The sequence below is a fragment of the Aquarana catesbeiana genome, linkage group LG05, assembly GCF_042186555.1.
Source record: "Aquarana catesbeiana isolate 2022-GZ linkage group LG05, ASM4218655v1, whole genome shotgun sequence".
Lineage (NCBI taxonomy): Eukaryota > Metazoa > Chordata > Amphibia > Anura > Ranidae > Aquarana > Aquarana catesbeiana.
The window spans coordinates 33,695,049-33,722,285 of NC_133328.1; the positions used below are offsets into that span (position 1 = coordinate 33,695,049).

Here is a 27,237-nt window from a genome sequence, read left to right on the forward strand (position 1 = left end):
ATCTTTATGGGGGCAAACACAGAGTAATGGTCTGATCCATTACCATGTGCCATAAACCTGCAATCATATGACTGTAAGATCCAGTTGGGTCAAGAAAAATATGCTGCACTCTATGTATCTACTGCCTGGTACATACGATGAGATTATCTTACGATCGACTGTTTTTTTTTTTTTGCATGCATGCTAGTCTCATATCGAAAAAAAGAGGTTACTAACGAAAATTCTCATATGACAGAATAAAAATTTGGATGTGATGTAATGTGTTGTATTGTAGATAAAAACAGAGGGTGCACTGGCCTAGTGCATTATCCCACAACAAGATAAAGTATAAAATATAACTACTCACAAGTGTAGGTAGTAAAATCGCTCCTCAAGCCACTACAAGTGACTGCAATCTCAAGGAGGACCTCACCAGGTTCCCTGCTGACTGACGCATTTCGAAGGATGGCCTTCTTCATCAGAGCCATCCTTTGAAAACCCGTCAGCCAGCAGGCCAGCGGGCCCTTTGTTTTTATCTATTTTCCACAGTGTTCTGACTGAGGACAACACCAGTCCTAGAGGGCAGCAAAGCTTTAAAGTAATATCCACTTCTGACTACAGAGTTCTCTTCTGATTTGGACAATCACACCTATGCGCAGGAGAATATCGTTGATGTGTTGTATTGTATTTGTATTGTATTTTCAGACGACAACTGTACTGATTAAACAAAAATCGTACCATCTGGTATTGCACGAGAAAATTCTTTGTGCTTGTGCCATTGGATTATTTTAGCACGAATTGTCGTGATCGGCTCTCGAAAGCTGTGTACTAACGGTCAGATTATCATTCGATCGCTTTGAAATGGGTATTTTTCGTACGATTTTCTGATCATGTGCACGAGCCCTGTAAGCCGGACCTTCAGAGCGAATGCGCCGGTTCTGTCATCGGCTGTATGCACTCTGAATATATCCTAAACTGTGCAGGTTTAGGAGCTATTCACAGTACCTACAGATAAGCCTTATTACAGGCTTACCTGTAGGTACAAGTGGTGCAACAGAGTTTACTAACACTTTAACTGATGATAGAAGCTGTATTCCCTAGCATGACATTCAAACTGATATGAAGATAGTCACTGCCTAATGGACTTTTCTCTTTTTTTCCAGGCTAGAGAACCATGTCATTGTGATGTACCTTACAATAAAAAATGTCAGAAACTTACAGCAGGACCTTCTTTGCCTTGGGGACCATTGCTGCCAGAGAAACCGGGAAGACCCTAAATGAAAGGATTACAATACATGATTAAACATAAAAGAATGGGAAAATAGTATATACAATTAATAAAACTATCTGCAACTCTTTTGCTTCTTGTTCAAAAAGCATGAAACATGCAATAACATTTTATCATTTTATGGCCAGTTTGCTGTTTAAAATGAACTTGTATTTGGTTATAATTTTGAGAAATTAAATGTGAATGTGGTTAGCTTGATGTCGATAAACATGGTTAATATTTGTTATTTTAAAAAATGGTCTATTTGTAAAACATGTGTTGCCTAAATGAAACATTCCTGCAAGCTGAACTAAATTTCCCCTTTTGTTTCTGAATAGAGTAACGCCGGTATTATCAGCTCCATCTAGTGGCCACAATGCGGTATAGATTCCTGAAATACCGCAATGAGAAAATATATTTTAGCCACTAGATGGAGCTAATGATAGAGGACTTAATCTATTCAAAACATTTGGTGAAGTTTTGTTCAGTTTGCATGAATGTTTCTTACATTTATGCAGTGAATGTTTTATAAATTGACCACCTTGTTTCTACAATGTTAAAATAAATAAGTACATGGGTGCAGCCATCTTATGTTGTCACAGGGGTATATTTATCAAGCAATAAATCTGACATTCACCAAGCACTCATTGGTGCATGGGTTTTAATTGGCAGTGATTGATTCACCACCAGAGAATGTTAGGAGGAAGTCACATTGACTGTTCTATTAATAATATTCTACAACTGCACAAGAGATGCTGACTGTCTTGACTGATATACGGATAGCCACTAGAGGGAGCACCTAGATATTTGCATGCTAAATACACTAGATTGTCAAAAGTATTGGGCCAACTGCCTTTACAACACACATGAACTTTATTGGTATCCTAGTCGTAGTCCGTAGGGAGGTCCATAAAGACATAGATAAGCGAGTTTTGGGTGGAGAAAATTGACTGGCCTGCACAGAGACCTTAACCCAATAGAACACCTTTGGGATGAATTAGAGCGGAGACTGTGAGCCAGGCTTTCTCATCCAACATCAGTGCCTGACCTCACAAATGCTCTTCTGGGAGAATGGTCAAACATTCCCATAGACACACTCCTAAACCTTGTGGACAGCCTTCCCAGAAGAGTTGAACCTGTTATAGCTGCAAAGGGTGGGCCAACTCAATATTGAACCCTACGGACTAAGACTGGGATGCCATTAAAGTTCATGTGCAGGCTTCCCAACTCCTCAGGTTTTTTATTTCTGTTATATTTATGATATTCTGAGATATTTATGCCCATTTCCTGTCCCGCTCACAACTGCTTCACAAGATTTACACTCACTTCCTGTCATGGTGACAACAGATTCTCCGGACAAGAATTGAAGGAAAATCTGAAACAGGGACACAGACAGAAATAAATAGCCCACAGGGGTTCTAGCCTTCTCCTAACCTATTAAACAAATATTTTTATTTCTGTCTGTGTCTCTGTTGCAGATTTCTTCATTCACTTCTTGCCTGTAGAATCTGTTAGCACCATGACAGGAAGTAAGAGTAAATCTCTCCAACAGAGGCCTGAATAGCAGTAAATACTGTACCTAAAACTTCAAAACTAAACTAAACTCAAAACTTTGGGCTTTTCTTACACGTTTAGGAAACAGGCAATAACAATGGACACAGAAAAAACATAGACATGTCAAAAAGTGCAAAAAAAAATAGGTTACTGTAAACTTTTTAATAATTACTGACTAGTAAAAATATATAGTAGGTGAGTATGAAGAAGGTGGTGTGAAGAAATAAGGAGGAATTTATTAGTATCAATCAATTTACAAAGCGAGATTGACTTACTCTTGCACCGAGAAGACCGGGCTCTCCAGGGCGTCCAGCATCTCCATTAGGACCTCTGGCACCAGGAGGACCAGAAGAACCACGGCTACCAGCAGGGCCCTAAAATATATACAACAAGTAATTACAAATATGTATCTAATATTTATAGTAAATGAACAGCCCAAATACCCTTCACCCAACTTACTATTCCACCAGCTCTACCATCGGGTCCAGGCAGACCACGAGTTCCGGGAACACCCTAAAATGCACAAAAAATAGACACCATTAAAAAGGAACAATTTTTGCAAAATAAGTTCTTATTCTACTAAACAATAACTGTGGCTTCCCTTACAGGGATTGAAAGTAAACCCAACATGTTTCAGACAGAGATGTAATCTCAAAAGTGTTAAATTTATTAAAAGGGTCATTCGACACTTGGTGGATACTTTGGAGATACTTAGTGGACACGTCTGTAGGGTTAAACCATCTGGCATTCTCTTCTATCTCCCGGGAACTCTATTGGTGTTATCTCTGCAGTTCCTTAGTCAGGACACCTGCTGTGCCCATTATGAGGGGCCCCAACCATCCATGTTGGAATGGCAAGGGTAAATGTATTTCTACACCAACCTCTCGGACACATAGAAATAAACTGCTTTACAGGACAAAATTATATGAAAGCTAAGTTCAATCCTAATGACCTCTATCTGATCATCCATACTGGTGCCAACAATGGGAAATAATTCTTTCCATTGACACCAATGGTTGAGGCACTATTCCTCCCACTGATACCAACAATGGGGCACTATTTCTCCCACTGATACCAACAACGGGGCATTAATACTTCAACTGACACCAACAAAAGGGGCATTATTTCTCCCCCCATTGACCACAGTTCAGTCTGTACCCCTCTCAAGGCACTACCTGAATGGAGTTTGCATGTTCTGCCTGTGCCTGCGTGGGTTTCCTCAAGGTACTCCAGTTTCCTCCCACAATCCGAACACATGCTGGTAGGTTAATTTGCTCCTGTCTAAAATTGGCCCTAGTATGTGTATGTATGAATATGAGTTAGAGACCTTAGATTGTAAGCTCCTTGAGGGCAGGGACTGATGTGAATGTACAATATATGTGATGCATAAATTGACAGCGCTATATAAGTACTTGTAATAAATAAATAAATAAAGGTACACTTTGCATGGATATGGACAGGTCAATTAAAACTGCTTGGAAAGTCGTCCTAACTTTTTAATTCCTTATTTCAAAACTGATAACTGATAAAAACTGATTTTTGCAGTTGACATGATAGCATACGTACTCTAATTCCAGCATTGCCAGAGGGACCAGAAGATCCAGCCTCTCCATTGGGACCTCTCTTTCCTTCCTCACCAGAAGGACCAGCAGGACCTTGTTGACCAACGGAACCCTTAAAACAAAAAACAGCTTTTGATAAGCCACGAAGAAAACTATGGGTCAAAAATAAGTTTAAACATTGGCTGATGATACTTACAGGCTCTCCTTTAGATCCAGTGTCTCCTTTGCCACCAGCAATTCCGGGATCGCCCTAAAGCAAAAAGTCTGTTATTAATGTGACTATATTAACCTGTGATACTTTATTTATACAAAGTTTTATTTGTACATCATCGTTTTGCCAACAATATAAAATTGGCAAACCCACCACTTAGTAGGGTATGTGTTCTTAAACTAATAATGTTGCATGAAGATATAAAGGTTGGCTTTGGTGGACATCAGTCTTTACTCAGCCTTATTAACAGTGTTAAAACATTTGCAACAGGAAGCTACTTGTTATAAGTGAGCTTGAATTTGTCATCACAATATATTGTCATGAGACATGCTAAAGTCAGTCAAAGATTAGTATTACTGATTTATTGCATAGCGTGTGAGACATAACAATTTGATCATCGTGGTGTTTCCATTGCCAAACTCTAATGCCCTGTACACACGATCGGACATTCCGACAACAAAAGCCATGGATTTTTTTCAACGGATATTGACTCAAACTTGTCATGCATACACACGGTCACACAAATCTTGTCGGAAATTCCGAATGTCAAGAACGCGGTTACGTACAACATGTACGACGAGCCAAGAAAAATGAAGTTCAATAGCCAGTGCGGCTCTTCTGCTTGATTCCGAGCATGCGTGGAACTTTGTGCGTCGGAATTGTGTACACACGATCGGAATTTACGACAACGGATTTTGTTGTCGGAAAATTTGAGATCTAGATCTCAAATTTTGTGTGACGGAAATTCCAATGGAAAATGTCCGATGGAGCCTACGCGCGGTCGGAATTTTCGAAAACAAGCTCCCATTGGAGATTTTCCGTTGGAAAATCCGACCGTGTGTACGGGGCATAAGAAGGAATGCAGAAGCAACACTTTCCATTTGAGCAGTCCTGCCCAACTCACAGGAAATATGTAATCGGTGAGGAACAGGGCTCAAATGAAGGGAGCATTGGTAGATTAGTAGTGAAAATGATGTCCCGTAGGACATCACCTTTTAGCTCCCAAGAGGTTCATGAAACACTTGGCTATATCTTCTATTTAAGCCAAAGTGTCCTTTGAATAGTAATGGTGGCTGGTAGGAGTTGAGTTACTTACAGCAAGACCTCTTGCGCCAGATGGTCCAGCAGGTCCGGCAGGTCCAGGAATACCACGACCTCCAGGGAGGCCAGGAGCACCACCTACACCAGGAAGACCCTGAAATAGTGTAAGAAAAACATTTTAGTTAAGACTATATCCAAATAAATACAGTAAATTTACAATACAAATAATATCCCCCGCAGCTTATCTCACACCCAATAATTTAAGTTATTAGGATACTTACAGCTGCACCTTTAGCTCCATTGACACCGTTAGTACCAGGGTTTCCCTAAAATATAAGCAAAGACAAGTTTTAGGTACAATTGAGATTGTAAAATGAATTATCGGTTCAATGCCAGAATTTACTTACAGGAGGTCCAGCGGGTCCAAGAGAACCAGGGGGTCCAGGCTCGCCTCTTCCTCCAGCAGCACCAGTTGGGCCATTGTTACCAGCAGGTCCTAGCTCACCCTAGTAGGTGAAAAAAAATGTTATTGAGAGGCAAGCTGAATATGGTTTATATAGATAATACCACCATAATATTCTTTAAAATACTGCAATACTTCAAGTCCTATTACATCATGCATGTATTCCCTCAACCCTCATACATATGTTCTTCAGCAAGGCCAAAATCATCACCTAAAATTTGTAATTATACTAAGTTGTATTGTCTCAGCTGAAAAAGGCTTGCAGTGGTAGTACCTGCATAGTAAGCTGATGGGTAGGAAGAGACGTTGTCAAATAGGCTTACAAGAATAAGAGAACTCAAGGCAAGTGTTACCAAGGTACAAAGAACAGACGGGCGGTGGGCCATGTCACAGTGTCTACAGTGTCTACAGAACATTAGGATCTGACAAATGTCACCTTCATTATTCTATGCTGCAATATTGCTCACTAGAGGAAGGTGAATTTTAAGACTAGGGGTCGGATTTACTAAAGGCAAAAAGGCTGTTCATGTTGTGAAGAAAGTTGCACTTTGCATGGGAAATTTCCCCAGTGGTTAATGAATGTATTGAAATTCCATTTGTATAAAATACTCTAGCATGTGCAATAAAAATTAGAAAACAGCATTTTTGCTTGCACATGATTGGATGATGGAAGTCAGCACAGCTTCTTTCGCTAAGCTCTGGGGCAAATTCCTATACAAAGCGCAACTGCTCATGCAAAGTGAACTGTCTGTTTGCCTTTAGTAAAGCAACCACTACCCCGATAGTAAGGATAACTTGCCACAAATTTGTGGCAGTGTTGAATTGTAAGCCTATTAACTTGCTGCACATTTTCACTGGCAAGTTGTACACTTGCAAAACACTTGAAGCACAAGTTCTAGTTGACACTTTTCTAATTAGTAGCAAATTTGCGTGGCAAGTCAATAGCAAGAGCGAAGTTGCAGTGGTGAGTCTACAGCAAGAGCTCTGAAAGTCTACATCAGAGGTAGGCAACCTCAGCACTCCAGCTGTGGTGAAACTACAAATCTCATCATACCTCTGCCTCTAGCAGTCATGCCTGTGATTGTCAGTGTCTTGCAATGTCTCATGGGACTTGTAGTTTCAAAACAGCTGGAGGGCTGAGGTTGCCTACCTCCGGTCTACAGCATAAAAATTCAGCCACAGTGACCCATGTGGTGGGATGACTATTGCACAAGATAACTGGACCAGAACTTGCAGCAGACTTGCAGAACGTTTGCAAAGTAAGTTGATCTGGAGTCATACAATGCAGTCTTGCCGCAGTTGTGCAACAAACTTGTGAAGCCTGGCAAATCTAGCAATAGCTTTGCAAGTCATTTTCAAACTTGCACACAATTGCTTGCTATCTGGGTATATGTGCTAATATTGTTTTTATTCTTAGCTGCTAGCTGAAGACTCTGACCTATAGTAGTTGTGGCCTATTTATGCCAATGAAGTAGCCAATGAAGTAGCTCAGGAAGCACACAAAGTCAACATATTATTTGGCATGTTAAAAAGCACTCCCTCAGAGGCACAGTAGACAAAGTTAAGCCATAGGATCAGACCTTCCACACCATCAGGCCTGCTAGTTAGTTCTAATACTGTTTTCTTACAGTTGGTTCACACCTACAGTTGTGACCAAGGGCAGAGGCATTTCCGTGCCTTTTTCCACATATTCCAGCATGGGTAGCCTATTCATCTCAATAAGCTGCCCTATGCATGAGAAATACCCTGAATTTTTTCCAAAAACGCGCCGTAGCTAAATGGCAATGCGTTTCTCTGTGTGTTGGGAAAACATGTAAATATGGGCACTTTCCCAACATGCATAGATATGAACCTTGCCTTAAGATATAATTCTTCAGTATGCTGAGTTTATTCATTATACATTATAGACTCCATACACTCACACGCTTATTGAGTAAGAGAAATGAACAATAATATGTGCAAAGTGCAAAAAACAATAACAACCAATCAGCTACCATCTACCAATAGCAGATCTGAAAAAGGTGAGTTATGATTGGTCTCAATGCTCATTGCACGTTGCCTTATTCAATAAAGCTAACGATGTGTAGGTTTAACATATAACTGTGAACCAGAAATCCACAGGCTGGGTACACTCACCTTGGCACCAGGAGCACCGGGAAGGCCAGGAGCACCAGCTGAACCGATTGGGCCCTGAAATAGAATCACAAAAAATCAACCAGTTAGGAATTTTTAAAATGCCTTTTGTTTTATTTTATTTCCTAAAATTAAAATACTTCTCAGGATTAAATAATGCACCAGAGGTCCATCTTTTGGGAGACCCCCCAGCAAATGATGGAGCAACCTTTCCCCCTACAAATATGAATTGCTTTAGATGCACATTTTTTATTTTACATACTGGTCTTGTATTCGATGTGTTCAATTTTATCTCCCCTACTGTTCTAATGAGAACTTTTGGATTTCCTATCATTTGCATTGTCAGGGACAATAGTCACCCTGATAAATAGAGAGCATGATCTACCCCAGGGAGTACATGAACTTCATTAAAAACCTAACAGAGGATCTATTCTTCCCTACAGTTCAAAACTAGCGCAAAAGTTTTAGCTATACATACACTTTTACTATGGGCACTCAAAATTGCCAAAACACTTTCAGCTTCTATTATACAAGGTCAAATTTTATTTATTTATTTTTTGTAAAATACAAGATCTTCTTTAATTCATACCGTCTGTCAAAAAAAAAAAAAAGTATCTACTTACAGCAGGTCCGACGGGGCCAGAACTGCCATCACTTCCACGAGAACCCTAATGAAATAGAAATATATGATAAGCTTACAAGAACAACAAGCACACAGATTAGAAAACCTAATACATTCAGTGATAAGCTACCTTTCAGATACACAAAAACTTGATTATTAACTTACAGCAGAGCCAGCAGGTCCAATACGTCCTCTCTCACCGGGAAGACCGCGAGCACCCTACAAAACAGGAGGGAACATTCATTATTTTATACATTCATTAGCTACAAACCCCTTGCTTATTTTCTATATAACTTGTAGAACATTATAACTGTGTGCTATTATGAACATTGCAAAGCTAGTAAATCATTATAACCATGCGCCACCATGTACACAGTAAACCCATTGGGCCAGATGATTAAACAATACAATGGAAAATACATAAGTGATGGAAATTAGCATCACTGCAAAAAGGTGGCACACCTACTTATCAACTAGTTCCACCTTAATGAACCTGAACATGTTTTTTTGTAGTTTAACTCCACCTGCATTACCCTTTTCATTGAAGCAAGGGTGGAAACATACTCTACTTGTAGGTATTGTAGTTACATTTAACTGGACATCTGTAATGTTGAAGGGCATTTTGCTACTGATCCAAGGAGCTTCTTCAGCTTGGATGAGTAGCTAAATGTCCTTCAACTTTACAGATCAAGTTCATTTGAATGTGACTAGCTATTACTAGCTATACCATGTCCTGGACAAAGGAGAACCATCACAAATATGTCTTCAACTTGTGCATTAAAGTAGTCATTGTGGAGAAGCTAGAGGAACACCTGGTTTGCCACTAGGTCAATGTTATAGGGGGGTCATCATTATACAGGGCTGTTAAGGGCACTGTCCAGAACACAGGTGCGCATGTGTGACACAGGCCTTGCATATCTACCAGTATCCTACATAGAGGCAGCCGTTTGCATGGAAATGTGCACAGATGCACACACGTGCACGTCTAATCTTGGAACTGGCGCCAAATGCCCTATTTAAGGAAGGAAGCAATAACAGAGGATTGCTGGATGGTTTTCCTGATTCCTTGTTACCAACTGCCTCTGACTTTTCCCTCTGCTTGGCCTCTTTTTTTGACCCCTGCTTGTGTAACAGGCTCTTCTTCTGCCCACCAACGTATGACTCTGGCATGCCTCCTGACCACTCTGCTGCCTTCTCCTTCTGACTCCTGGGCATGACCTTGACTCTGTTTCTGACTACACTCCTGCCTTGCATTCTGCTGACCTCTTATTTATGACCCCAGCTTAGATATTGACCTTGGCTTTGCTTTTCCAGTTTTGCCCTGCTAATCTGATCCTGCTTCCTCCACAGGTGTTAACATATCACCTGCTGCTACACTGGACCTGCTCTACCACAAGTGTCCCCTGTGTTCTTGCCATCATTCCTCACCACCTGCTTGAGGACCACTTAGCCGAATACTTCCTAAAACAGCTCTCAGTGGATCAACCTAACAGCACCTGTGCTCCTTTGATACTTACACTCCCTTGCATTACCTCCAGGGGTGCTTGGACTTTAGCCGCAGGGGAAGCCCTCTCATTACCTATGCCCCCGACCAGGTACATTCCCAGGGCTCATTATATGGAGAAGAGACATGACCTCAAGACTTTGATTCTATCTAGACAGGCCAATAATGTTTTTGCAAATAGTCAAGATGAATTAATTCTCCCATAATGTAAGAGAACCATAACCAAAGGTTATTCATTGACCACTCTGGTAGGTTACAGTTGAATCAAGAAGCAAAAGAATTTCTTTGGCCACTCTGTTGCCTTTCTGTATGACAGATGTAATTCGAAGAATTGATTGTTGAAATTGATTTTCCTTGCATGGTAAGGCTTCATTGAATAAAGCTGATACCATGGGATTTTGATGCAAAAACACGCATGCTCAGCTAAATTGGTTATGGATGTTCATGTCACCATTGTTCTAAATAACACTAGTACAATTATTCTTTTGTTTTGACAAACTACTATCACAATAGACAAAAAATGTACAAAACAAAAAAAATGATACTTACAGCTTGTCCTGGGGAACCATTATCACCATTGGCACCATTTTCTCCCTAAAAGAGAAAAAAATAGGTTAAGTGATCATCAATAAATGCTTATGTTGCACCAAAATTTAGGACTATAGTAATGCAATATTTTATTGAAGTCAATGACAAAAGACGAATATGCTCCATGTCAAACTTTACTACTGGCTGTGGAATAAAGGGATCGTTTTTGTATTTATGGCACCTATCCTGTACATTCCTACCTCACTGACTCTTCTGAATATCTCAGGATAAGTGCATCTTTGTGACAAAAATAAAAATGAAATCTTATGCAATCTAGTTGATTTAATGCCAAAAGACAGAATTTTGATTTCTATATCTCAAATGCCTTCTGTGCAGTGTAAGAAAGTACAGTAAGTGCAGTGTAAGGAAGTACAGTAGCACTTCCACCGAGTAGCACTAGAGTCGTTGGTTTAAATCCCAACCATGACTCTACTTTGCATGTTTTTCCTGTACCTGTGTGGGTTTCCTTCCACACTCAAAATACGTGCTGGAAGGTTATTGTCCCTAGTATGTGTATACATGTGAGTTACGGACCTTAGATTGTAAGCTCCTTGAGGGCAGGGACTGATATGATACAATGTATATGTAAAGAGCTATGTAAATTGTTGGTGCTATATAAGTACCTGTAATAAATAAAAATAATAAACTGTAGAAAGATGGCAGCTGTCATAGGCCTCTTACATCTGCCAGCCATTTGTAAGCTTTAGATGCACCCATATCAGCAGATTATTGTTATTATTATACAGGATTTATATAGCACCAACAGTTTGCACAACGCTTAACAAAATTAAGGCAGACATTACAGTTACATTACAATTTGGTACAAGAGGAATCAGAGGGCCCTGCTCGTTAGAGCTTACAATCTAGGAATGACCTAAAGTGAACAGAAGGAAAATCTAGCTGGCTTGATCCTCGATGACATGTGCTCCTGATGACTAGTCCACCTCTTGCTGTCATTATCTGTCCACCAAAACCTGGATCTAGACCATATAACTCATAAAGGGATCATAAGGCCTACCACAACCTTCATTTCCCAGGTACCAATTAAAACTTTACTTTTATCACTGGGATCACCAATACATACAAACCCATTAAGGCCACGACATCCTACAATGAAAACATGACCATGAAAATGTTTTGGCCTCAACTTGTATTTATTGTTCCATGGTGTCAGGGACTGAAACAAAGCTTTAATTTGAACCTTAGCAATCCCAGAATTGGAAATTCAAGTTAGAGATTCATTCTTCTCCTTGCACGTGTTCCCTTTATAGAACAGAAAGTAGAAAGCAAATTACCTTCACACCAGCGGCACCAGGAGCTCCCTTCTGACCATCTGAACCAGTGTGTCCCTGAAAGATAACACAAAGTATGATTAGAATCTCTATCAGGCCAGAACACTAAATACAAATTTGATTTAAGTGCTATGCTCTTACACTATGTATAATTTGTCATGTATCTTGGATTTTGTTGCATAAATGCATGTAATACCTTATTTTTGGATTTTCATTTAGGAATCTTTATAAGGTAAACTTAGAGTAGATGTAGGACAAAATGGTGTCTTTCCCCAGTCCAAAAAAGGGTTGTTTTTGGAAACAAAAGTTATGCACATTACACACAATGACTGGATTATACACGTTAAATCTAACTGGATCACTTCTAAGCACCCCCTGCAACTTATGCTATTGATCAACTTCAAATTTGCTTAGTTATTGCAAACATACATTTTGCTATGGGATGGGAAACGATAAAACATCAACTAGCTATAAGTTTTCCAAAGTCTGGGATGTTTGGACTGAATCCAAGGAGACGGTGGCTTCCGTCCCCATGTCCCCCTAGCACTTGTAGTAGTATTTCCTTGGGAGTGGTTATGGCTCATTTCAGAGTGCTGTAGGAGCCTCTTTGTATGTTATTTATGGTTCTTCAGTGGAGCAAATTAATTTGCCCTAGGGCATCAGTTGTCTTATCGAGTGTGTTTTGTGCTAAGTTGTTGGGTCATATTGTGTTTGTTTAAGCCTTGTTTAAGGAATTACTATGTGTTCACTTAGAATACCCAATTATGTGCACTGGATTTTGAAAAAAAAAATGGATTTTGCTTAAATGTGATTGGATAATTGAAGTGATCACAGCTTAGCCTCATTCATGTACACTTTACATGCTGTATTCTTTTCCGAATCAACCTCAATGTTTTGATAATTGTAACAGTGGGGCCTGGTGCATTTGCACTGTCATGGCAAATACAAAGGCAAAGGGGTTTATTAAAGGAGTAAAGAATTGTAATTTAGCTTCATGAATATGATGCACTTTAAAATACCCAATCATGCGCAAGAGTAATTGTACATGTTTGGATGGTGATTTTCATCTTATTCACTAAGCTAAGTAACGTCCATTTTGCATAGTGTGATATCGCTACAATAAGAGTCAACTCCAATGTGTTGTAGATGCAGAACTTTACAGTCTAAGCTTTTTAGTTGTGCATTAACAAATATGGTCCAACACACCATCAATATGCTAAATAAGTATATACAGTTTATATGGTATGAGGATTCTATGGTGAATAATAAGGATCACAATTGTATTTGTATATAAAAAACTAAATTTAAGTATTATTAAAATCCTTTATATTCTATTCAACATTAAGTGGAACAACTAAATGATTTTCATTCTTTTGTAAACTGGAACTTACTCTAATGCCTTTGAATCCGGGGAGACCAGGAGTTCCAGGGAAACCACGAGCACCCTAAAATAGAGAAGAGAGAATCGATTAATAAATGTGGAATGCTATTGAATATTATTTTTTTTTATATTCCGAGTATTACCAAATAACAGTGTAAATGGTGTAAATAAAGTGTAACGGATTCTAATTTTCTAAAATATTATACCTCCACAAAAGTGCTCATAATCACTTAGGAGCTAACACCAGATTAAAAATGTTCAAACTAGTTCTGCTGTTATGTATGGGATTCCAAAGTTCAAGCCTGTGCTTATTTTAGATTTATTAATACTGGTGCAAAATGAAGTATTCATACCTGTGGGCCGACGGGTCCTCTCTCACCAGGTCTTCCAGATTTGCCAGGATGACCCTAAAAAGAAACAAAAAATAAAAATGAATTGTCAGAAATAAGGTAAATACATATCCAATAATATGTTCATCAAAAGACTGCTAAGATAAGGAACAGTTGTAGAGATTAAACCTATTAGGCTTGCAGTGGATGATGCAGCACCTACTTTAGGTCTAATTCAAGGTGAAGCAACCCCATGTGATAGGGATCTGGGGGACAATGCATATTGATGCAAGGTTCCTCCTTTTAAACAGAAGCACTATGACAGCCGATGTCTAATGATAGAAAGTTACAACCTATATACATTCATACATTGCTCTGCAGAGATGTCCAAGCAGGAGTTTATAGGTTGATAGGGAAGTGACCCCGGTTGCAAAAACTAGTTGTTTAAAGGGGCATTGGCTTAAATGCTAACAATAGTGAGGGTGTGGGACATCTGGCATCTGTCCAAAAAAAGATAAAAAAAAAATCAACATAATGCAGACAATGTTGGCATGGCCATTGCTGGATTCAAGGCTGGCTGTTATGATCTACTGAACTATGTTGGATCTGTTCCAGTAAAAAAATGAATATATATCTATATCTATATCTATAGATAGATATAGATATATATACTGTAGATATATATATAGATATATATAGATATCTATCTATATCTATATAGATATATATAGATATCTATCTATCTATATATAGATATAGATAGATAGATATCTATCTATATCTATATATATATATATATATATATATAGATATATAGATATATATATCTATATATCTATATAGATATATATATCTATATATCTATATATAGATATAGATATATAGATATATATATCTATATATAGATATATATATCTATATATAGATATATATATCTAGATATATATATATAGATAGATATATATAGTTCTACTTTTAACTACAATGAGGTATCAGTTGATAGAGATCGTTACTGAGGAAGATGTCCACTCATGCGTGTTTAGTCACCTAATAGGCCAACATTTGCACATGTCTGGTATATGGCCAACTTGAAGATGTCAATTTGAACCCTGCTAATAAGTTAATACCCATCCAAAAAGAATTTCGGTATGCTGTACATGATCTTAACAGAGTTTGATTCTTTAAAATGTATCCAAGAACCACCGATCGCTGTGTGAATCTATACTTATCTATATAGTTTAGGGGACTCTTGGGTAACTCTACAGTGCTGGCAAGTTTATCTCAAGAAGCTCCAGGGGATGGTAACAGAGAAGATTATTTTGTCACCGACAGATAATTCCTGCCAGAATTGGCTATTCGGTGCTGCAAAGTGCCATATACCGTATGTCATCCCCTTTTATCTTCCAATTGTCTATGTTAGCAGAGTTTATTACCAGGGGTAAAGGGTGGTATTGTAGGAACCATTACTGAATGTTTTGAATTGAAAGAGGCTTGAAAATTTGTTTCTGATTGTTGCTCTTATCATGGACTAGTTACAAAAGAATCTTCCACTTTTTGGTATATTTTACAGTTTCCAAGCGATTTGAAGATGTGACCAAAACAAGATTTTCTGTGGCAATCAGAATTAGATCACATATATTCATTTCCAATTGTATGATAGATGCTTGCAGAATTCTGTTAGCTGGGTGTCATTTAATGTTACTGCATTGGGGCCTCAGGTTTTATTATTTGAGAAAAGAAAAAAAGAGTTGCTGTCCATAGTCACTAATTAAATAACAGCTTTAATATTCTACTATAGGTTACGCAATGCATCTGATATCTGACTAATGCGATGGACAAAACAAACACTTTTCCATTACTCTCATTTCTGGTGACATCCAGTATTATCGCACAGAAAATGTCTTTCGTGAGTTGGTAATGTAAAAGGCATTTGGTGTTCCATAAAAAGGTGCGTGATGTTGTATGAAATGGTCTTAATTACTTACATCTTCACCAGCTTTGCCTGGGGCACCACTTGGTCCTCTGGATCCTACAGGGCCCTATAAGATATAAAGTAATATAATTAATAATGCAGACTTACAGTATATAAATAAAATATTCATTATTAGGATTATAAATTAAGCTGGGCTCTTACAGTTTGACCGGGTTCACCGTTTTCGCCAGGAAGACCTTGGAAGCCTTGAGAGCCCTACAAATGGAAAACAAAGAGGATTTTATTTTCGTTATACACAATGTTGATAAAATAAATCACTTTCCCTAGATTTGTTATTATAGTGTCCACTCTCACTTTATAATCTAAGGGTTATATCGCATACTATTCAAGTAGTAAATTGAGTCTTAGCCAAGTTGCCTTTAGTGCATTAAAAAAAAAAACATCTTAATTTCCCAGGGCCACATAATTCCAACCCTCAGTGCCACACCCTTTCTAATCCCAGTACCACACCATTCCAAATCCCAGTACCACATGACCACAAATCCCAGTGTCATCTCATCTTTGCACCCAGTGCCACACCATTCCAAACTCCAGTACCACATCATTCCAAACCTCATACCCACATCATTCGACATTCCATTACCACAACCATTCCAGAGCCTAGTGCCATACCATTCTTTATCCTAGTACCACATCATTCCAAACTCTAATGCCCCAGTGCCACGTCATGCCACACCTCAGTGCACATTAGTCTCACACCCAATGCCATGTCATTTTCCTACCAAGAACCATATCATCCTTTTCCAAATGCCACATCACCCCTAGCCTCAGTGCCACATCACTCCTAACGCAAATACAACATCACTGCACTCTGTTGCCACATCATCCCACTCTTAACCCCTGGGTCCTACAGTTCATTGTAATGCAATATCAGTCCTAATTCACTGCCAAACCATCCTTCTTCCAAGTGTGCCACCACTCTCCACCCAACTGCCAGATCACTCCTGACCCTCTGCTATATTATCCCAAATCCAAATGCCACTTCATGTCCCAGTTCACATTATTTATAGCTTTAGTGCCACTTCAACTGAAACCCCATTGCCCTCTAGCCCCAGTGCCACATCATCCCTATATCCAGAATACAATCACTCCTAATCCCAAAACAAACAAAAAAACGTAGCTTCAGCACCTCACCATCCTTAACCACAATATCACATTACCCCTAATTCTATAATGACATTGCTCCTAAACCCGACACCAGTGTTACATAATTTATAATGTATTGCCACAATACTCCTAACTATAATGCCACATCACCCCTGATGGTGGTGTCACATCACTTCTAACCCAGTATCACATTATCCTTTACTGCAATACCACATCACTCTTAGCCCTTATGCCACTTCACTTTTGAGTCAAGTGCCACATCAACTCTAATTCCAGTGCCACGTCACCCTCAACCACAGTATTGCATCACCCCAGATTCCAGTAACACATAACTTCTGACCCCAGGGCCACATCACTCCTAATCACAATACCACATCACTCCTACCCACAGTGCCATATTACTCCTAACTCAAGTGTCACTTGACCTCTAACCCTAGTGTCACATCACTCCTACCCCTAGTGTCACATCACTCCTATCCCTAGTGTCACATCACCCCTATCCCTAGTGTACCATCACACCTAACCCTAGTGTCACATCACTCCTAACCCCAGTGTCACATCACTCCCAACCCTAGTGTCACATCACCCTAAACCCCAGTGTCACATCACTCCTAACCCCAGTGTCACATCATTCCCAACCCTAGTGTCACATCACTCCCAACCCTAGAGTCACATCACCCTAAACCCCAGTGTCACATCCCTCGAAGCATTAGTGTCATGCCACTCCTATCCTTAGTGTCGCACCACTCCAAACCCCAGTGTCACAGCACTCCTAGCCCTAGTGTCACATGACTCCCAACCCTAGTATCACATGACTCCCAACCCTAGTATCACATGACTCCCAACCCTAGTATCACATCGCTCTAAACCCCAGCGTCACATGACCCCCAACCCTTATGTCATATACAACCTAACTCCACCAGTGTCACATCCCTCCTAACCCCAGTGCCACATCACTCCTAACCCCGGTGTCACATCACTCCCAACCTTAGTGTCACATCACTCCCAACCCTAGTGTCACATTACCCTAAACACCAGTGTCACATCACTCTAAGCACTAGTGTCAAGCCACTCCTATCCTTAGTGTCACATCACACCTAACCCGAGTGTCACATCACTCCTAGCCCTAGTGTCACATGACTCCCAGCCCTAGTGTTACATCATCCTAAACCCTAGTGTCACAGCACTAGTGTCATGTCACTCCTATCCTTAGTGTCGCATCACTCCCAAATCTAGTGTGACATCACACCTAGCCCTAGTGTCACATGACTCCTAACCCTAGTGCCACATCATTCCTAACCCTAGCGTCACATTATTTCCAACCCTAGTGTCACATGACTCCCAACTGAGGATGAGCTCCGGCGTGTTCGCACAGCCCAGGTGCAGAGCCCGCTAGGAAGTCGGCACGGCACTGCACTAATCACAGGCAGTGAGACATTTCCCGATCTCTACAGCCGTACATTGGGAAAATGTCTCACTGACTGTGATTGGCGCAGCGCAGTGCCAACTTCCTGGCGGGCTCTTAACGTGGGGTGTGCGAACACGCCAGAGCTCATCCTTACTCCTAACCCTAGTGTCACATGATTCCCAACCCTAGTGTCACATGACTCCTAAAGCTAGTGTCACATGACTCCCAACCCTAGTGTCACATGACTCCTAACCCTAGTGCCACATCACTCTTAACCCTAGTGTAAATGATTCCCAACCCTAGTGCCACATGACTCCTAACCCTAGTGTCACATGATTCCCAACCCTAGCTCCAGTGTCACATCATACCTCCTAACTCCAGTGTCACACCATTTCTAATTCTAGCGTCATATCACTTCTAACCCTAATGTCACAACACTCCAAAGCCTAATGTCACATGACCCTAGAGCCACATCACCCTGACCCACATGACACCTCACTATAATAAACCTAACATCGGTGACACATAATCCACCAATCACAGTCACAGCACTTCTATATCTCTGACCCATTTATTACATTTTTTTACCTGTAGCCATCCCATGCATAATTCTAAAGCCACAAGAGTCACTATTCAAGTTCTCCTTATCCTGATCAATAAGCCACAAGTCTATTCTAGATTTATTAATCGCAAAAAATACCAACTTTGACTCGCTCCTCGTAAACCGCCATGCCACACACATTTATTGTGTTCTAATTCTGGCACTATGACACCCCAATTCCTAAACTCCATCACAAACAATTGTCACATTAAGCTTAATTTTTGCAATTCTTTTGACTCCATTCCAGGTAATATACTTACGGGAGATCCAGGGGGTCCTGGAGGTCCTCTTGGTCCCATGATACCCTATAAAAGATGATGCTGATTATGAATAAAGCAACATAAACAAGATTGCATTGTTATTGTGCTAGATGAGACATCATTAAGGCATTAGAATTAAGTTTTCAATGGTAACTTCTTGGCTCACAACTTTTCAGGATCAAAGGTCACCTATGTGAAAAGCAGTCTTCTACAGTATGGTGATAGAAGCAATCCAACTGCACCAGTTAACACCAGTGCATTTACTATTTTTTGTTTTAAGAGCCTAGAAAGCATTGCCCCCACGCTCAGCAGATTGCTGATGCCATGCAGGTCTCCTGCCCGTACATGATGCATCATACAGGCAGGAAGTTTCACACCGACAGGAAGAATCAATGAACTACAAGCCGACATCCGCAAAGGCTGTCGGTACTTATAGTTCATTGATTCACAGGGAAATGTGAATCAATGTAGCGGCCAGAGCCCGGTGCTCTCTTCAAATTGTGGCAGCGAGTGCAGAGAGAAGATCTTGCCGCTGTCACAAGGACTGGGGGGGATCTGGGGGAGAGGAGTCTGATGCTGAACATGTTTCATTCTACACCCTAAATATGAATGTAAAGTGAACTAAGGCCTGGTTCACACCGATTCAGGTTGCAGTTGATGCATATTTCAGGTGCATTTTGTGTTTTTCAGTACTGTACACGTTTTTGATCCATTGAAGTCTATGGAACCAAAAGCACAACCAACTGGTCCCTGGCCCTTTCTATAAAATTGCACAGATGTGAACGTGACCCTAGGAAACCATGTTTAATGGACTGTAGTGTGTTTCTGCAAAACTGAAAATGCACTAAAAAATGCATAGGTGAAACAGGCCTGACTCTTCAAAGACCAGTCAATGCTGCTCTCTTTCCTTGTGCAGGGTGGCTGGTCTTGTCTCCACCCCTCCTGTAGCTTTCTGCAGGCAGTTTGTAGTGGGTGGAGCCTGATGGACCCCTCCCACAGTTCTGTTTTCTGCACAGGCTATGTACAGTACAGTGACTACATCACTGTTACTTTTAACAGGGTGATATCTGGCTCTGCAAAGGCGATTTTTTTGTGCACACAAAGTGGATTTATATCCTTTGTGGCTGTTGACAAATATATTTAAATCAACTAAAGTTCAAAAAAAGTTCAAAAATATTATTACTGGGAGGCAGAGTATTTTGACAGAAGAGTCATGCAAAGTGTCTCCTGCCCAAAAAATGATTCCTCTTTCTCCTAGCAGTTTTTTACTTTGTGTAGACTGCCTGCAGTGCATGTGCAGGCAGTGTACACCCTTGGCTTAATCCGGTTATCTGAAGGGTTTATTCCCAGTATCTGAAGGATGCTGGGAATAAAAGTGGGTGCTGGAGCAATGTAATTTCAACCCACATTTGTTAGTAGCTGCCTAATGGCAGAGGTGTAAGAAATTTGGCCTGGAAGAAGACCACCAGCAGATGTTATCAGCAGGAATGGAGCAAGGAGGGGAGTGCAGATGTCCCATCGTTGGAGAAAAGGAGCAAAAGACCACCCACACCCAAAGAGGTTCTGCGTTAAATGGTAAATGTGAGGTGGCCCAGCAGTCACCCAAACCATTCTTCTGAACTGGTCACATCATTACACAGTGGCCTTCATTTCACATGTGTCTATGTTTGATCCTGATTGGCTGAACCTGGTGGCTGTCTTTTTTAGAGGTCAACTCATTTGTGAGAGTTGGAACCTTTACTATGGTTTTTCTGACCAATTAGAGATGGACAATACTAATCACCAAGGGGAGATACGTGAAGCCAAAGGATGGTTAACAATTGTTGATAGTAAGACTATATGAATTGACAGTAGACTCATCTGATGTCAGCATTGGTCAAACCAGCCAGGGTTTTGTGGAATCCTAGGGTTCCCTAGATGCTGCTAGGGGTACCTTGAGCTGTGGCTGATTGACCTCCTATTTGATAGTGACTGCATAATTACAGGGCCAAAACCACTTGACAAAACCAGCGGCATGAAACTAATGATCTTTTTAGCTGTCTGAGCACCACTGTAAGTGGACATTCTTGCCACTGGCTATCGATGTAAGAGGCATTATCAGAAAATGACCGTCAATTAATTGGTTTAGCAAGGGTTCCCCAGGAGCTGAAAATTATTTCAAGGGTTCCTCTGGGGCAAAAAGTTTTAGGAAGACTAGGTTAAACCAACACACAAATATTACTTTAGCCAACGCAATTGATTGCTCTGCTGGGTGCTGATGAGGGAAACTATCTTACATAAAAAGATTACCAACTCAAAAGACATTTCTTTACCTGTTGTCCAGGTTCTGCAGATTTGGAAGGATCATATTGAGCAGCAAAATTCTGAAAAGAGAAAAAAATATACAATTATTTCAAAGGTAGAATCAATCACTTAGGGCCAAACGCCAGACAAACTTTAATATTTTGTTTTGAAGAGAGTAAGGAAGGGATAGAACTCGTGTCAATTTCTGACTAATCTCTGTGTTCCCATGATGATGAAATTGCATTTCATATTTCCTTGACTTACAAATATATAAGAAAGCCTCTAATATCCAGGTTATTCTGGTCACCTTAAATGACTTCATGCTAAAGGAATGCCATTACAAACTGACCAGGTCCTTAAAAGGTAATTTTGCTCTAAGGGGAGTTGGTCGGGGGCTGGCCATTCCTTACACACAAATCCTATATACTACAGCTGTAACTTGGAACATTCAGTCTCATATCAGAGCTTGCAATGATGAATGCGTCTGTGATCACCTGTGTGCTATGCTGCACAAGCAGGCGGGACTTTGTGGTAGAAACACCATCTTTAGTTAAGTAGTCTTGTTATACTTTCTAATATTATTATCTGTATCTGTCATTACTTAAGTATTAAATGTTATACTTATAAGTATTTGTGTAATCTCTCTTTGCACATTTCGAATACAATCCCAAAAAACGTAAACTATCACATGACCGTGATAAAACATGGTAAAATGGGGAAGGGTTATCTCTAATCTCTAGAGAAGTTGTATTGTATCCATTGCACTCCCTACAGGCTTGCCCACAGTTTGTGTAGTGTGCTGTAGTGAACTGGTGGACAGAGCCACCATACAATCAACATAAAATCTTCCAATGAGGCACCTGTTCCAGTAAAAAACTGCCTTTGAGGGGATTTCCCTCACTTTGCAGTGATCTTCTCTCATTTCCTGTTCTACCTAAAGAAAAGGAAGTGTAGGAAGATCATCCTAATGGGTCAGGAAAAGCAAAAAAGTCTACCTTACGTATGCTACCCAAAAGTAAAAATAAGTTTGGACTGGCTAAAATCATGTAGCTCCTGATGTAATAGGTGGGTGCTTAGGGTGGGTTCCTTTCCTCCCAGGTTGATTCTGTCCCAGTGCACCAGGCTTGTCCCCAGTTGTAGGCAGGAGTCTCCCATGGTGCTAATGCGTTTTGGTAGGGATGGGGCAGTATTTGTCTGGCTGGGGAGCACAAGGAGCTCCCAGTGGTGTCCCCCCTGGAGGTGGCGTCCCAGGGGTGCCAGAAAAACACAATTGGTTTGGGACCCCACTGAATTCCACTGGCACTCAGTGACATAATAGGTGAGTGCTTGGCATGGGATCCTTTCATCCCGGGTTGATTTGGGACTGTTGCACCAGGCTTGTCCCCAGTCTCCCTTGGTGCTAAAGCCTTTTTGTGGGGATGGGAAGCACAAGCAGTTCCCAGGGGTGCCTAAAAAACACCATAGGTCTGGGACCCTACTAAGATTCACTGGCACTAAGTCATGTCACTACTGCTTTTCTTGCACATTTCTTGGGCTATCCTAGAGTCGTTTTTTATATTGCCTGAAAGACCTGCCATGTGTATTGTGCTTGGAACTTTTATTTCTTTTGCACAATTCACTATTTATTGCACAAGCATTTAGACTGCACATTTGTTTGTTTTTTTTTACTCTACAAGAGACGGAAGCTGCAGGCTTATCTAGGCCTACCCTGAAGTCGGAGGGAGGGTCTGTGGCCTTCATGGGTTTCTTTTTGGGATAGCCCTCACCTAGCACACGGTAAACCAGCTTTACAAGGTTCCTAAAGACTGGAGTCCACCTGCTTTCATCCAGGAGGACTAGAGTGCCTTGCCCCATCAGGACCCCTGTGCTTCAGGGGGGTGCAGGGATTTAGGCCCTTCTTTTTTGGTGGTTGGATTCTGTACTCTGATGCACTTTCTGTGTGCTGTGATTTCATGGTTGACTGTTTTGTCCACAGGGATCAACATACAAAGGACTGCAAATCTCCATTAAAATGAAAATAAAAAAATAATATATTAACTGAAAGGTGTTTATATTATCACTAATGGGCGTGACTCTGTTTTCTTTGTACTCAAGGAAAGAACACCATGTGATGGCTTCCAGACCATTATGGGCTTGGATCCCTGATGACAGGATTACCAGGTAATATGACTCCAAATGTTAAAAAGGTATGATAATGTACCATGCAGAAATTGTAACAGCAATTGGAAGTTGGTATTAATTTGCTGTCAGTAACATGAGCATGATTGTTAGTCTCCATATTATGATGTTCACTGATAAGTGTAAAGTTAAAAGTATTATTAGACTTACTCCACCAAGTCCAGGGACTCCAGGGGGGCCGGGTAGGCCGGGTAATCCATCTTCACCATCTCTGCCTGGTATTCCTGGGGGTCCCTAATGCAGATTGAAACAATCATTTATAGAACATGACTTGAGTGTATTTAATAATATACACATTTCCCCTATCAGCTTTGTATATACCAACCAATCAGAGATCAGCTTGCAGCAGTTATGTGTCATTGGACACGTGAAAGCTGCGATCTTATTGGCTTTTTTGGGGCTTTTTGGCTTCTACCTATGCCTGCCATGTGTCCTGTGAGCAACATCCCTAACACTATTTGAAGAAGAGATCCTCGTCTCCCCAATCATATCTGTTTTTATCACATAACATTTAGAGCCTGATTTGTTATTTTAGGCAGCAAAGACAGCTTTTCCTCTAAATGGCTTTGCACATGATTTCCCAAATGTATTAAGTGTTTGGTTTTTATATGTATAAAATATATCCAACATTTTTGGTGACGTTGTGTAGATCCTCCAACTCAACATCAGCCAATTTTTAAGATTATTTTTCCTTTAAGCTCCCAAAAAAGTTAAAATACCCATCAAATCTTGAGGATCCATTGCCAGTCTTTTTCTAGTGGAAACCCAACAACAAAGGAAATCAAAAAGAGAATGAATCGCAGTATTCCAGTATTTGCCCAGATAACAATGATTAATCTACTTTTTTTTTTTTTTTGGAATGATTTGAGTGCAACGAGCCTGAATGGCACTTGGGGATTATGCAGTGGAGCCTTTTAGCCTTTTGTGAGCCATTCACCTTGAGCGGTTTGCAAATCGACACACAGCAGCTATCATTTACAAAATATTTCTATTGCCCTTTTTGCTACAGCAGCAAATAAATATTGCAAACTTGCAAAAAAAAAAAAAATATATATGTTTATAATTTGCATCTGGTGAAAAAATTGCCAAATAATAAAAAAATGAACAAACCCGCCTATAATGATCTTAACTGTATTCATATATTACAAGAAGGTCACTGTCTCTTTCCTCCTTTGTCTTTTTTTGTCTCTCTCTACTATTTATTTACAGTATATTGCTAGTGATCATTTTTGTAAAAAAAAAAAAAAAAAACATAAATAGTAAAAATAAGAATATAAATCTCCCAAAGAGTCTATATTTGCATTACAATGCCTTTCTAATGTAGAGCATTCATATTACAGAAACATTATTTCTCCTCACCTGTTCTCCTGGTGGGCCCTTATCTCCTCTGGGACCCTGCAGATAAGGAAATGCTTAGTAGGCGTACACAACTCAGACATAACACAGAACTGTCACACCCGCCTAGATGTGAGATTCTCATTGTAATCACTTAATGTGTCCATTTATAACAGATAATCACCAACTAGGGTGTGTAAGTTGCCCTCTACCCCTCACTGCCCAAGGTATTGTCAGAAGCCCCTTACATGCAAAGTTTACGAACCACTTACTGAGTTTTTAATCACCAATGCCAGCTACTGCAATTATTTCTATAAGAATATAACTTTATAAACTGTTCAATAAGCTTTTAACCCCCTTGGGCTGTCGGTAGGTGCCCTCCGAGGTCCACATACTACTGGCTGAGAAGCTCAAGTCTTGGCCAGACACAGTCCTGCCAATCCTGCCCATAAATTTGCAGGTTTTACACATTACAAAGCACACATCCAACTTGCATTTTTACATTTCAATTGTCCACATCCTCATCAAATATCTGTAGCTACCTGCAAAACCCAAGATGGGTCAACGCACCTTTGGGTTTATTCAAAGGCATAAAGTGTAAGTAACAGTGCTAATGGGTCAAATGCATTCACCTCAGCAACCAACCAAATTCAATTAGTGTACATTTGGAATGGTATAATATGGTTTTTTGATTGGTTGTTTTGGGTTAATACACTTTCTACCAAACTTTTTCCATAATTGAATAAGACTATAGGAATTGCCACCCTGAGCTGCTAAATTTAAACCAAGCCAACAACACAAGACTGGATGAGGTCCAATGATGGCATGTTACCTATATGCTGCCCCCAAGATTTTTAATCCCATATTAGCATGGTGTTAACCTCTTTGGATGAGGTTTAGCTAAGGAAAATGTCAAGATATTTATAATCTTGTGACACTATGAAGCTGAAAACCTCAAGTGAAGCCCATCTTTAGTGTCTATCTATTGGTTGATGAAATACAGGTACAAGCAAGCATTAATAGACGGATCTATGGGTACTCCGGTACTTTTAACCTCCAGGAGGCGTCACACTGTCCTGGTGAACAGTTATTTAAAGGGCCAAACTACACATGGAATTTTTATTGGAAGAGTAGAAGGAGAAGGGACTCATGGTAAGGTTGGAAGAGGAGAAATCTATCTGCAAGCCGTTAATTTCATGCTGCTAAGCAAATAAAAATCTCATGTGTAGCTTAACCCCAACATTGGGATATCATTGACCTTAATGTGGTCTACTGTACCAGTTCACTATGTTTAAAGGGCCATCCACACACATGATCAAGTCTTGTGTTGAGTTTAAACTCAAGCAGCCCTGCATGTAGATTTGACATATATATATATATATATATATATATATATATATATATATATATATATATACATATATATATATATATATATATATATATATATATATATATACATATATATATATATATATATATATATATATATATATATATATACACAAATTCAAGTAATCCTATATTTTATATTTAAAATTGTTATACATTTATAAGCAGTTGGTTGTGAAGCAATAGCATATAGAGATTTAACCTCATTTGATAGCATTAAGACTCATGTTATCGGAACCTTAAGCCTTTCTATGATATACTTTACTACAGTGAGCAAAAACTAATGAAACAACAATAAGAAAGGAAACCTGCTTAGAGAAATATAGGGACTGACCTCCTTCTGAAAATGCTAGCTGCCTGGCTGCTATGCTTTCCAATGGCCTCACAACCATGTATACAGACAATTGGGTTGATTTACTAAAGGCAAATAGGCTGTTCACTTTGCAAGGTAGCATTCAATTTTAAAAGGAATTTTGCCTTAGCTTAGTGGAGGAGATGAACATTCACTTTGCAAAAAATACCCAGTCACGTGCAAGGAAAATAAGAAAATAATTATTTTTGCTTGCACATGATTGGATTATGGAACTGAGCAGAGCTGTGCCTCATGCACAAAGGCTAAATATACATTATACTTTTTTACTTGTACAATTTTCCTTTAGGTTTACCAAAACCATATAATATGAGGCCAAACCTAAGCACTTTCAATTTGTATGCAATCAGGCAGGCCCTTACACTACATAGCTGAAGGTAAAGA

General features: G+C 39.9%; 1 protein-coding gene across 1 annotated transcript in view; it reads right to left on the reverse strand.

Annotated features, from left to right (window-relative positions):
• The window catches only part of COL1A2 (collagen type I alpha 2 chain), a gene marked incomplete at its 5' end in the record, with an annotated part of 50,289 nt that extends 25,138 nt beyond the window's left edge, over positions 1-25,151 (reverse strand). The window contains 21 exon segments of the mRNA XM_073629592.1: positions 1,199-1,252; positions 3,076-3,174; positions 3,260-3,313; positions 4,367-4,474; positions 4,559-4,612; positions 5,670-5,768; positions 5,896-5,940; positions 6,022-6,120; positions 8,214-8,267; positions 8,834-8,878; positions 8,998-9,051; positions 10,886-10,930; positions 12,220-12,273; positions 13,608-13,661; positions 13,951-14,004; positions 15,912-15,965; positions 16,061-16,114; positions 19,296-19,340; positions 21,608-21,658; positions 23,907-23,990; positions 25,116-25,151. Of these exon segments, the coding sequence (XP_073485693.1) occupies positions 1,199-1,252; positions 3,076-3,174; positions 3,260-3,313; positions 4,367-4,474; positions 4,559-4,612; positions 5,670-5,768; positions 5,896-5,940; positions 6,022-6,120; positions 8,214-8,267; positions 8,834-8,878; positions 8,998-9,051; positions 10,886-10,930; positions 12,220-12,273; positions 13,608-13,661; positions 13,951-14,004; positions 15,912-15,965; positions 16,061-16,114; positions 19,296-19,340; positions 21,608-21,658; positions 23,907-23,990; positions 25,116-25,151 (1,296 nt within the window).
• Between the last annotated feature and the right edge of the window lie 2,086 nt (positions 25,152-27,237).